General features: G+C 43.1%; 1 protein-coding gene across 1 annotated transcript in view; it reads left to right on the top strand.

Moving 5' to 3' along the window:
- LOC145412103 (uncharacterized) overlaps window positions 1-13,314 on the top strand; it is a 41,211-nt gene extending 27,897 nt beyond the window's left edge. The window contains exons 5-6 of the mRNA XM_080282020.1: window positions 12,907-13,055; window positions 13,137-13,314. Coding sequence (XP_080138146.1) covers window positions 12,907-13,055; window positions 13,137-13,314 — 327 coding nt within the window. The remainder of the gene's footprint in view (window positions 1-12,906; window positions 13,056-13,136) is intronic.
- Window positions 13,315-13,919: the final 605 nt, after the last annotated feature.

The raw sequence follows: 13,919 nt of genomic DNA, 5'->3' as shown, positions 1-13,919 counted from the left end.
AACCATGGAGACATGACACATCCATATTTCAATCTAACCTTCAAACAGAAAAATTTACCAGTTCACTATCCACACACACTGCAGCCTTAGCACCCTCATACACATTCATTACGGCATTCAGCAACTTCCCATTTACTTCATATATTCTTAATACTTTCCACATTCCTTTTCTATCCACCCTGTCATATGCTTTATAAAAATCCATGGAGGTCGCACACAACCTCTTTCCCTTCTCTGAAAACATTTCCACTAACGACATAAGAATGACTATCTGATCTACACAACCTCTTCCCTTCCTAAAATCTCCTTGTTCTTCTCCACTAACTCCTCTGTTATTTCCCTATCTCTGTCAATAAGACCCTACCATATATTTTTCCTATTCCACTACGAATGCAAATGCCCCTATAATTACCACACACTTCTTTTTCCCCTTTTCCTTTGTACAAGGGAATAATACCATCGTCCCAGGCCAATCTGCACATCTTCCATATCCATTCTACAATTATCTCTCCCCCATGTTCAGCATTTCATCGCAAACTCCATCAATTCCTGGGTCTTTCCCCATTTTGACTTTCTTCATTGCTTCCACTACTTCCATCCTACTGATCTCTTCCTCCCTTCTCACCTCCCTCCTTCTCCCAGCCATTCCCCAACCACCTATACTCGCATTACTTTCATTCTCTATGTTTAACAGTTCCTTAAAGTGTTCTCTCCATCTGCTCACTTTTTCTCCCTTCTTCACTAGCAATCTACAATTTTTAACTTTCACTCCCCGACTAACTTCTTTATCACCCTGTCTAATTCTCTTTACCTCTTTCCAGAACATTTTCTTACATTCCCTCCACTTTACACTCAAATTCCTTCCAAATCCCTAATCCACTCTCTTCTTACTAATCTATTCACCGCTCTCTTCCTCTCTGCATATAAGTCTGCCTTCCCTCTCTCAACATCCTCCATGCCTCTTCTTCCCAGCCACTCACTATATGCTTTCTTCTTTTGTGTCACAGCTTGTTTCACTTCTTCATTCCACCAAGCTGTTCCTTGCACCTCCTTTCATCTTCTCTTCACCTCACACATCACCTCACATGCTGTGCAGAACTCTCTGTGAATATCTTGCACGCACTTTCCACGTCCCCCATCTGCTCCAAATCATATTAACCCAATCGCTCCTCCATTTCTCTTTTATATTCTGCCTTTTTTCATCCACTTGCAACCTATATATCCTCCTTGTATGGACTACGTCCTCCTATTCTTCCCTCCATCTATTCCTCCACTGCATTTGGACCCTGACTTTCACCACCACCAAGTGGTGGTCAGAAAGTCCACTCCCCCAACCCCTGTATGCTCTTGCATCCATTACATACCTTCTCAATCTGTCATCCGCACACACATAATCAGTCTTTGCCTTTCGTTCATTCAGTTCATCACCCACCCATCTCATCACTCGCCACGTATACCTACGTATAAGGTTGTGCCTAAAGAGGGTATTAGCTATCACCAACCCCATCCCACGCAGATGTCCACTAGAGCACTGCCATTCTCATCCACATCTGCAGGCACACACCACTCACCAGCTACGCCATCCACCTACCCATTTCCTATTTTTCCACTCATATCTCCAATCAAAAAACATTCTCTCATTCCTTTCAAACTTTTCCATGCACGATTCCACATTTGCCCAAAACTCTTCTTTCACTTTGCTTGCATGATCTTGCGTTGGCTCATACGCACACACAATCGCCCACACTTGTAGTCCTACTTTCAATCTTTCCCACACAATCCTTGAACCAACTCTTATATTCTCCTTCCATCTCTTGCACACAACAATACGTACTCCCTCTTTTGCCATCTCATTCTCACGTACGCCCGCGCATACATTCCATCCATACTCCCACTCTTTCACAATCTCACCTCTCCATTTAGTTTCAGTAATCCATATATGTCCACCTTTGCACACTCAAGCACCTGGACAATCTCTCTCTCTTTCACCTCATCATTCGCACCCCACACATTCCATGTTGCAATCTGTACCATGTCGTTTGTTCGGTCTTTAGTCGTCACCTGTTGGTCAGTCCTGGTCCGAGGCTTCTTGTCTGCATTATTAGTTAGCTGTTTCTGGGAAGGGACACTAAGCCTCAGGTAACCCAATTGTTGACACACAGGGAACTCGTGTTGGTTGGTTATAAGGTTACCACCTAGCGTATTATATGATTTCCTGGTTTACAGGAAATTATTTGGCTTGTCACTCAGTGCAGAGCTACCCTGAAACAGAGTACCATTACACTAAGTGGGTTACCACCGACCACTACAGTCGCGGGATCAAATTCCAGCTGGTACAGGGGGGAACAGTTTGGGGATTTGAATTTCGTTAAGCCACACAAAACGAGAAGCCACACCGAAACTGAGTAAAGTATTCTGGGTGACTAAAGCAAAACTTAACCTCTTCAGTGGAATAAATCCACTCTTTTGCTTCTTTTTTGTCTGTCTGTCTGTCTGTCTGTCTCATCTTCCTACAACCAATCGATTTAATTTTGCTTCAAGGACTGAATTTTGCTTACTCCATATAAAGGAGGAGAAACCAAACCAATCTCGTGAAAAAAATGCACAGTATTATCTCCAGGTAGGAAAAAAAAATAAAAAGAAAAAATAAAAGAACGAAAAAAGAAAAAAATGTAGAACGAAGAGGTCAAGTGCCAAAAAGGAAAAAACTAACTCAATCTTCTCTCAATATTTTTTCAACTGGGCAGAGGTAAAAATAAATTCCTTTGAGAGCGGCAATATTGAAAAATAAATAGAGTTATAGTCAAAATCTCCTATCACAAACTCCCATCAATATTGTTGCGAAGGAGGGGAAAGAAATAGGAAAATATTAGTCTACCCTTAAATGTGAGAGGGTGTTTGTGAGTGTGGGAAGTGTTTGCGGAGATAACATACACGCACGCAAACACACTCACGCACACTCAGTCGCACGCACGCACAAAGGAGGACCGACATCAGCCAGCAATAGCACCTTCCGCTACGCAAACAGTCTCGAGGTGTGGGCGGAGAGGAGTGGGTGGGTGTGGGTGGATGGGAGGGAAAGGTGTAGGTGGTGGATGGGTGGATAGGGGGAGATGAGTGGGTGGGTGCGGGTGGATGGAAGGGATAGGAGTGGGCGGGTGTGGGTGGATGGGAGGGAGAGGTGTGGATGGTGGATGGAAGGGAGAGGTGTGGGTGGTGGATGGAAGGGAGAGGTGTGGGTGGTGGCTGGGTGGATGGGAGGGAGAGGTGGCTGGGTGGATGGGAGGGAGAGGAGTGATGGGTGGATGAGTGGATGGGAGGGAGAGGAGTGGGCGGGTGTGGGTGGATGGGAGGGAGAGGTATAGGTGGTGGATGGGAGGGAGAGATGTGGGTGGTGGATAGGTGAATGGGCTGAGAAAGAGAGGGTCACTTACTCGTATCGCTAGTCAGAGAATTACTATGCATTTTCGTAGTTTTCTAAAACCAGTTCTTTCAATTCGGACATACTTTACGTGGACAATTCAGTAATGATGATGTGACTACTACTACTACGACCGCAACTACTAACGACTTCCGAACGATGACACTTTTCTTGCACTGTTTTTGTCGTTGCTAGGAATCTCTCTCTCTCTCTCTCTCTCTCTCTCTCTCTCTCTCTCTCTCTCTCTCTCTCTCTCTCTCGGCTAATTCATAAACACACGACTGGACGAGTTAAAACTATCTCCAGTATTCCTTTAACACAGTAACGTCTATAATACCTTATGCCTGTTAAAATAATAATAATAATACCGCGCCTCGTAGAAAAACACGTACATTCGAAAAATAAAGACAAAAACACATGCTTTTTACATTTCTAACCAATAAATAAATAAATGAATAAGTAAACTAAAAATAAATGTCGGTAGTTTAAAAGAGCGGCCGCGTTAAGGAAAGGGATGCTGGCGGAGGCACTCACAGACTTCCTGTGTATCTTACCTCACGCTTTTACACCTCTTCAGGCCGCTTTCTTGTCAGGTAAAGAGACTCCCTGGCACTTCTTCCTTACCAGTCTCCTTCTGTAACTGGTGTATTAATGTATTTTTGTAACTACTGTAGCTTGTGTCGATATAAGAGGAGAAGAAGAATGAGACTGATTTGAAGCGGAAAAGAAGAATGAGGTTGATACAAAAACAAAGAACATAAGAATGAGATTGATATAAAAACAACAGAAGAATGAGTTGATATAGAAACGGAAGAATGAGGCTGATACAGAAACAGTGAATAGAAGAATGAAGTTTAATGTGGAAAATTATCTCAAGGTGCTAGAGGAGGTCTCCCGAGATAGCGAAAATCTAGCCGTAAGTGTGTTCACCTAGACGTCACTGGTGGTCCACTTATGGTCGTGTGTTTTGGTGGGAGGGAGTCGGGTGTCGTGCTCTAGGGGAGGTGAGGGTTATGTCACGGAAGTGAGGGGTCGGGGTGGGTGCAGGGGAGGAAAGCTCGCAAAGTTGAGGGTGGGGATTGAGAGAAGGGAGGTGGTGACGGGCTCTGTTGCGAAAATATGAGATGAGGGTGAGGGGAAATAGCAAAATGAGGGGTAGGGGTAGCACTCTGTCGCAAATATGAGTGACAGGAGAGGTGAGTGGACGTCGGAAAAAATTGTGTTGGTCGTGAAAAACAAATGAATATTTTATCACGAAAAGGGGTGAGGTCGAACACTGTGGCCAATAAAAGGTGAGAGAGGAGGGTTCTGTTGCGAAACAGGAGCGCCCCCCCCCCAAAAAAAAAAAAAGGAGATTTGGGCAGAGGGCTATGTCACGAAAGGGGCGGGAAGGGAAGGGTGATGGAGAGGAGAGCGCTCACGAATAACTGAGGGGAGAGGAACTATGACGGGCCAATCGTGGGGGATGTGATAAGGTATGGAGGGGAAAAGGACACAGGAAGGGCAGGAGGGATGGAGGGAACAGGTGAGGGAGGAAGAGGAGATGAAGGAAAGGGCAGGTGTGATGGGAGGGGAAAGTAAGACGACTCAGTATCATCAAGGAGGGGACAAGGAATGAAGGGAAAGTAAGGGCGCGTGAACTTGCGGGGAAATGTAAGGTATGGGCAAGATCCATGGCAGGGGAAGGTGAGGGGAAGGGAAAGGTGAATGAGGGAAGAAGAACGTGAGGAGAAAAGGAAAGAGAAGAGGGGAAAGGGAAGGGAATGGAGGGAAGGGAAGGGGAAAGGGAAAGAGGGAAGGGAAGGGGAGAGGATTTATTGACAGCGCAGGATGAATGTTCTGGCACTGACAGGAAAATCAATGCCAGAGAGAAACAGTACATAGGACACTTAACACATAATAATGAAAACATAAGTTACAATTAGGAAGTAGTCACGAATAAGAGCTGGTTACGTCCTATTAATTACAAACAAAGAATTAACCAAAAGCAAGACTTAACCACAAAGAATAACCAACCATAAACAATTTACCATCATTATCATCATCACCATCATCATTTTTTTTCCTACCTAAGGATGAGATGAGGATAACCAACTGGACACAATGACCCACAATCATAACCACAATCACAACTACAATAATCACCCCAAACAATCAAACAATAATCACAAAAAAATAATAACCCAGAAACAAATAACAATCACAATCCACAAACAGGTACCCACACAAACAATCAGATACAATCAATCAGCTACACATAATTATGAGTCTGCAAAATTAAAGTAATTAAAAGCTGTTTTAATCCTGAACATTTATTTTTTATTACACTTATGAACACAATAAAAAAATACATTTAGAGTGTTTCCATCACACCACATTTTAATACAAAATTTAAAAGAATTTTTAATTAAAATATAGCAAATTATAAACTTCAGTCGTTCTATACAATATTTTTCTAATTTAAATGAAACTGAAAACATTTACTCAATGTAATTCTTTAAACATATACATAAAGGAAACAACACTATTTATTCCAAGACTGACATATAACTTCCCTAGTCTTTGTAACTTTTTTTTTTTTTTTTTTTTTTTAACTTCGTTTGGTGGTCAGTCGTTTGTACACTTTGGTGCGTCCCTATGAATCATCCAGCAGTAGCCTGTCATCATACTGACATCCCAACGTCCCTGGTACCTTCTTTCCATGTCCTTGATATCCTGATGGAATCTTGTACCCTGTTCTTCACTCACCGCTCCAAGCTTTTCGGGAAAAAATTCCAAATACGAATCCAAAAAGTGAACTTTGAGACTCATGTTGCAACCCAGCTCCTTAAACTTGACCAAAAAATTCTCATGATTTCCTTGTAATTTGGATTCTAATTGTCACCTAAAAACTTAGAAATTACTTCTTTGAACGATAATCAAGCCTCTCGTCCCTGGTCGGTCATCTCACCATCAAATTCTGCATCAGAATTCAGTTTTCTAATATCAAGTCCAGTAAATAAACCCTCTTTCACTTTAGCTTCAGACAGACCATGAAACTTTTGGCACAAATACATAAAACAGGCTCAATCGTTTGATAGGACTCTGACAAAGTACTTCATTAATCCAGGCTTCATACGAAGCAGTGGCAGCAGCACTTTATCTGGATTCGCCAAGCTAGGTCTGATGATGTGTTTGGCACCAAGCTGTAGATTTTTTTTCTATCTGGCCATTAATTTTGAATCCAACGTAAATCCTTGGCTCTGCTGTCCCACTCACAGAGAAAACACGGGAATTTTGTATAACCTGACTGCTGACCCAGTAAAATACACAGAACTTTCAGGTCCCCACATATTCAACGGTGTTCATTGTAGTAGATTTTCTCCGGAAGATTTGCCAAATTCTGGTACGTTTCCTTTAAATGCACATAATGAGCCATAGATATTGATGCATATTTATTACCATTATGAGGAAGTACCCCTTTCAGGCTTCTTTCAGATGAATCTATAAATAGTCTCCATTCTTCTGCATTATAATCTCTTCCAAGTTTCTGCACCAGGCCAATTGCGTCAGTGCAATAAACTAAGGATACGTGTAATAAAACACTATTCTCAATTAATCCCACTGTGATAAAAAATGAAACACTCCACTGGAAGTAATTTACATGTGCACTAGTCAGCTAACTGAGTGCTGTACTCCATTACTGGTATGACTCACCACTGTGTTGTGTTCCAGCTATAATCTGGCTTATTATCAAATAAAGGAACTGTGTTGTTTTAAATATGGATTATAATATTAGAAAATACTAAATTCAAACATATTATCATTGTAATGAAATATCCATTCGTAAATACTTACATTAAACGATAGGAAAACCTATAATTGAAAACTAAAAAAAAGTGTTTCGTGAAAAAATGTTACGTGATGGGGAAAAATGGTTTTCATTTTCTTTAATTCTGCGCCCAAAAATATATGAAAATCATATAAAACAATTCAATTTTTTCAACGTATACCTGTATAATCATCAACAAAGAACTATTTTACCCACAAACAATTAACACAAACAAGTCTCAACCACAATCATCAATCGTCCACAAACAATAATATTAATACAAAAAAGACCAAACCACAATCAACATTCACCTAAACACAAACAGCCACAAACAAGAATTATTTACCCACAAACAAGGACCACAATCAACAATCACCCACAAACAAGAACAAATTACCCACAGTCCCCTCAGACAATCAGCCACAAACAAGGACCGTCCCCTAAGCAAGACTATCCCCAGACCCGTCCTGCTGCAGCCTAGCCAATCTCGTCTTGGCCTTGGGCGGTATTAGTACGGAATTGGGTGCCGCTAATTCCCTTATGACAAATTATACACACGCTATACACGCTGATTGGAACTTACGACCAATTTCATGTCGTAAGTCACAAAATAAGTTACGACATTTTTCAGCTGTAAGCCAGGAATAACCGCGATAAATTTCCCATCCTGTCAGAAAATAATTTGCCATCAGTTTTCCTGTCTCAAGTTGTAAAATGAGTGACCTGCCATGAGCATGTGGAGTTGAAAGGCGATATAGACAGGGAATTGAGAAAGTGAAGCAGCGTTGTGGTGCTGATGCTGAGCTACAAAGCAATAGGAGACATACTATGAGATGGTATGGCGATGTGGAGAGGTCAGAGGCTGAATGACTGACCAGGAGAGCGAATGAGAGTAAGGTGGAGGCGAGGAAGGGGAAGGAAAGATCGAGGATGAGATGGAGGAATGGGGTGGAGAGATATATGAAAGAGGGATGTGTGAGTTTGAGGGAAAGCAGCTTTGACAAAGGACAGGGTGACATGGAAGCGATTTGTTTGAGGTCATCTCTTAATGGATTAAGGCATCTGGCTATAAATAAACAGATAGACAGACCGATAAAGAGTTCACTTGACGAGGTCGCACAATGCAAGCTTCAACCCACCTACAGAAACTTAAATCCCTTTATAGAAGCTAAGATCCTCTAATACAAATTCAGATCTCCCCTACAGAGCTGCAGTTCTCACTAGATGAATTCTGACTCCCCTAAAGAGGTTTTGATACTCTTGTACATAAATTCAGATCTCCTCACAAAGAACTGAAACCCTTTTATAGTGATTTATCCTTTACACAGGGAATCAGATATCTTTACTGAGGTCCAAATCACGTTTATATCAGTTTAATCACCCTCGCCTTAAATGTCGGGATTGAACAGCCTATCCCCGGGCTCCTACTCTCCTGATGGGGCGGAAATGGACTGGATGATGGATGGAGAGTTAGAGTATAATCTTAAACAACTTCATATCCCCTAATACAGCGCTGAATCCCTTTATAGAGGTTCAGATCTCGCTATACAGGCCCGGATCCCCCTCTAAGCACCTTCTTGACCCTAACAATCGTGGCAGATTCACTGCCAGGCATAAACACCAGCGGGCAGTTTAGCGAGCGGAGGGGGAGGGGGATGAAAAGGGGGGCAAGGGGGAGAAGCGGGAGAGAGGGGGCGACAGGGGACGAGAGGGAGCGAGGGGAAGAGGGAGAAAGAGAGGGGAGAGGGGGAGAGAGGGGGAAAGAGAGGGGAGAAGGGGGGCGAGGGAGAGAGAGCGGGAGCGAGGGGGAGAGAGGGATGCGAGGGGAAGAGAATGGGCGAGGGGAAGAGAGGAGGGCTGAGGGAGAAGCAAGGAAGGGGAAGCAGAGGTAGGGGGCCGAGAAGTGCAAATGGGAGGGGAGGGGGGGTGCAAGGAGGGTGCACAGGGGGGAGGAGGGGGTACAAAAGGGGGTGCACAAGTTACAGCCGACGAAATTCACGAGCGTATATAACTTACAGCGCCGACGGGAAATTGGATCCGTCGGTTGGTATGGTGTGGTGGTGTGATGTGGTATGGCTGGGTCACATGGTTAGGTCAAACGTCTGGCTGGTATGGTGGTGTGGTGGTGATGTGGTATGGTTTGGCTGAATGGTTTGTATGGTGTGGTGGTGTGGTAAGGTGAGGTTAAATGGAAGGATGGTGTGGTATGGTTAAGTCACATACATGGATGGTAGTAAGGTTAAGTGGTATGTACTGATTGTAGGTTAGGTTAGGTTAGGTTAAGTGGTATGTAGTGGTTGTAGGTTAGGTTAAGTGGTACGTACTGGTTGTAGGTTAGGTTAGGTTAGGTTAGGTTAAGTGGTATGTACTGGTTGTAGGTTAGGTTAGGTTAAGTGGTATGTACTGGTTGTAGGTTAGGTTAGGTTAGGTTAGCTTTCCCTGGGTAAGGTAAGGAAAGGCAAGGTAAGGCTAGGTCAGCTTAGATTAGGCAGAGTTAAGTAGGGTAATGTAAGTTTAGCTAACGTAGTATGGCTGGTATGAATGAGTGTTTTGGTTGGGTTTGACTATTTTATTTGGTGGCCTCATATGCAAGGTCAGATCTCGACTCACACTAATTCCATCTTCCATTTACTTGACAAGGGAGTGATGAAGGGATAGGGGTAAAACGCACTGCCGACAGAATTCCCGATTGTGTAAATTTAAGGCTTGCTTAGTGTCCACCATTACATACGACGGCTGGGAGTATGAAAGCGAGTGAATGAGGGTGCTTTCTCCTGCATTTCGACGTAGCCTGGTTAGAGTGGGGAACAGAGAACATGTAAAATAACGATAATGATGATGATGATGATGATGATGACGATGTTGATGATGACGATGATGACGATGATAGTAAAAAAACACACGAATACTACTACTGCTACAACAACAACTACTATTACTACAACTACCACCACTACCATCACCACCACCACTACTACTAATACTGTGCTTAATGCGAGTCCACTATTCGCCAATATGACGTTTTTTACTACAAATCTTTATCAGCATAACATATGATTCAACGACTTAAGAGTTTACAGGTATATAAAAATTAGTGTTGATATATAGCCATGAAACCAGAATGGAGAGCAAAATATAATACTATACTATTTTTGTTATCAATTTATTTGGCTTCCATTCTCTACCTGACACATGAACTCTCTGTTAGACCGTGTAGCTCGTTAGTCTCTCTCTCTCTCTCTCTCTCTCTCTCTCTCTCTCTCTCTCTCTCTCTCTCTCTCTCTCTCTCTCTCTCTCTCCTCGTACCACTTTTATCTTTTCCTTGCTTCATTACTCCCTTCATTTCTCTTCTCATTATTCTTTTTCCTTTCTCTCCCTTTTCGTTGTTATTCCCCATTGCTTCCTTTCTTTTTCGATTCTCTCTCTCTCTCTCTCTCTCTCTCTCTCTCTCTCTCTCTCTCTCTCTCTCTCTGTCCATCCCTCCACCCATCAACTTTAGCCTCTGTGACTTTTAGCTTTACAGCGCCATACGGACATCACAGTATGTCCTCTCTCTCTCTCTCTCTCTCTCTCTCTCTCTCTCTCTCTCTCTCTTCCTTTCCCTTCCCCTCTGTCCAACCGAAATGCCAGAGGGACTCGCTTCCACCATATACCTCTGTCCCTGTCTCTGTCTCTGTCGCTGTCTCTGTCTGTCTGTCTCTCCCTCATCTACTGCACATTCCCCTAAATTCGACCAGAAAACCAACACAAGCAATAATATAACAGAAGATAAAATAAAACAAAACAAAAGATAAAAAGTTGATAGCAAAATGTTCCATATTCGACTCAAATGGTTACAGTAATTGGCAACCCTATACAAGAGATATACAGAATGATTTGTATAGAAGATTTATGTAAGTCTCCCATTGAAAAAATATAAAAGAAATCGGAAGCTACGTTTTTGCTGAGTCATCGTGACGGAGCACTTTTTCTCCGGGGTTCAATATGGTTATGGGTTTTATTTCTGTGTGTTCAGGGGAGCTAGGGATTAATTGAAACAGACAAATAGATAGATAGACAGACAGATAAAGACAGACAGACAGAGAAGCAAGTACATGGATAGACAGACAGACAGAGAAGCAAGTAGATGGATAGACAGACAGAAAGCTAGGTAAATAGACAGACTGATAGACAGACAGATAGTCTTTCTAGCTATCTACTCGTATGTCTCGTGAAAAAAGACACACTGCACACATCTTTCCCAAACGTACATATCTCTGTAACACACACACACACACACACACACACACACACACACACACACAGTCAACTATACCCTCCAATTACGAGGAAGTTGTGGGAGAGTTGGATAGGGGGGAGGGGAAGAGGGAGGTGACAGGAAGCGCGAGGAGGGGAGAGACTGGGGCAAGGGGAAGGGGGAAGAATAATGGAAGAGGACGGTGGAGATGACAGTAGGGAGGAGGGAACTGGGGGTTGGGGGACTGGGAGAGAGAAGGGTGAGAAATGGGGAAGAGTTGGAGAATGAGAAAGTGAACTATTGGGAAGGATGCTACTTGGAGTGGAAATAGGGAGATCAGGAAGGGGAAGGGAGTAACAACGATATGAGATGGAGTTCAGGAAGGGAGGGTGGTGGTGTGGGAAGGGGAAGATGGGGGATACTGGGAGAGGTCAGAATACGAGAGAAAGTGGAGAAGGGGTGAGGAACTGGGGAAGAAGGGGAAGGAGAACCAAGGTCAGATAGGGAAGGGAAAGGTAGGACCGGAAAGTGTAAGGGGTGACTAGGGGATGAGATGTAATTCTATGACTGATATAAATTCCTATCTGTCTGTTTGTTTCTCTATCTCTTTATTCATTTATCTATCTGTCCATCACCGAATCCCTCACTGCTCCACCAAGTGCGTAGGGGGCCGGGACTAGGCTACTTCGTCCAGAAATTTAAGGCGAGTGACCAGCTGCTCGCAACTGACTGGTATTTACAATTGAAAAAAAATATGACAACGACGTGCTCATGAGGTAAAAACAGGAGAAAAACGATGTGAAGGTGTAAATAAACTCCCCACATCTTTCTATAACTACACAAGCTTTTTTATATTCACGCATACTGAGAAACATTTTGAAATATAACTGTAAACAAGAAAAAAATAAACTAACACAACTACTTTCAAACCGAGACGAGCACTATTTTGACAACGCCCCCACTGAGGTAAAAACTGCAGGAGTAAGCAGTCAAGCTGGAAGTGGCCATTAACCTGGCTTTTCCACTAACTGTCTTAATTGTCTCAGGGATGGGGAAAGAAGTTGGCCGAGTCTTCCAAATAAAACTAGAGAGCTGATGGATTGTGCTGAAAAAAAAAAAAATGCTGAGAACACTTGAAGTTGTACATACGCTGATAAACACACACACACACACACACACACACACACACACACACACACACACGCACGCACGCACGCGCGCGCACACACACACACACACACACACACACACACACACACACACACACACACACACACACACACACACACACACACACCAGATAAATAAACCAGTCTACAAGCAAGGGATATAAAAAAAAAAGTCACGCAATAAATACTGTACTTTAAGTTGGGCAAATAAGACGATGAATCAGCCGGTAAGTATATCAGTGTTCTAATTCGTCCTTATCACTTCCAGGTGATGCAGGAAGGAAGCACAGAGCCCCCTACTAAGCCCAAAGGAAGGCCTAAGAAGAACTCCGTGCCCTCCTTCGCTGAGCTGCAGAGACAGAGGCAGGAGGAGGAGGAGAGAAGAAGGATGGAAGAGGAGGAGGAAGACAGAAGGAAGCTGGACGAGGAGGAGGAAGAAAGAAGGAGGGCTGATGAGGAGGAGGGGGCGTGCAGGAGAGAGGAAGAAGATGAGTGTAGGAGAATGGGCCTTCTCTCCTCTGCTGAAGGAGGCGAAGAAGAGGAGCTGAGGGAGGAGTATGATGATGATGATTATGATGAGGAGGAACTGGATGTGGGAGTGGAGAGGAGGATGATAGTAGGAAACATGAAGGAAGAAGAAGAGGACTTGAATTTGGGGAGGGAAGAAAAAGGATGAGGTGGAGGATACTGTACAAGAGAAAAGAATAACAAATGGGAGGGACAAGAAGAAAATGGATTATGATGAGGAGGAGGAACTGGATGTGGGAGTGGAGAAAAGGATGGTCGTAGGGGACATGGAGGAAGAGGAAGAGCACCTTGACTTTGGGAGGGAAGAAAAAAAAAAAGCAGACAGAGGAAAATGTGCAAAAGAATAACAAAAGAGAGAAACATAAAAAAAGGAATATCTAGGGACACGAGTAATTAACAGACCGATACTAACGAGGGATTCTGCTGGGGAAATGAACTACGCTAACGATTTGACCCGCGAGTGAGAAAAGGACATAAATTAGTAAAGTTTTTCTGTGTCCATCACTCCCTCAGTCATCAAGGTCAACAGGAATAAAAGATATATCATGAAAGTTAAATGCAAAAGTATGGAGAAAATAAATGGAAAGGCAGATGAGAAAATGCTATGGTGTACTCTACATTAAATCGATAGTATCCAATAGAGAAGACGAACACACAAAAGGGGTGACTAATTTATTTTCTCTAGGGACGATATACCAGCACGGTTGGGAAGCTTACTGACACCTCTTCTTTACCGATTTATTTCTGATTCTG

Source organism: Coenobita brevimanus, chromosome 92 (assembly GCF_032717465.1).
Source record: "Coenobita brevimanus isolate Jiangsu-jjx chromosome 92, ASM3271746v2, whole genome shotgun sequence".
NCBI lineage: Eukaryota > Metazoa > Arthropoda > Malacostraca > Decapoda > Coenobitidae > Coenobita > Coenobita brevimanus.
This window is presented reverse-complemented; position numbering and strand designations above follow the sequence as displayed.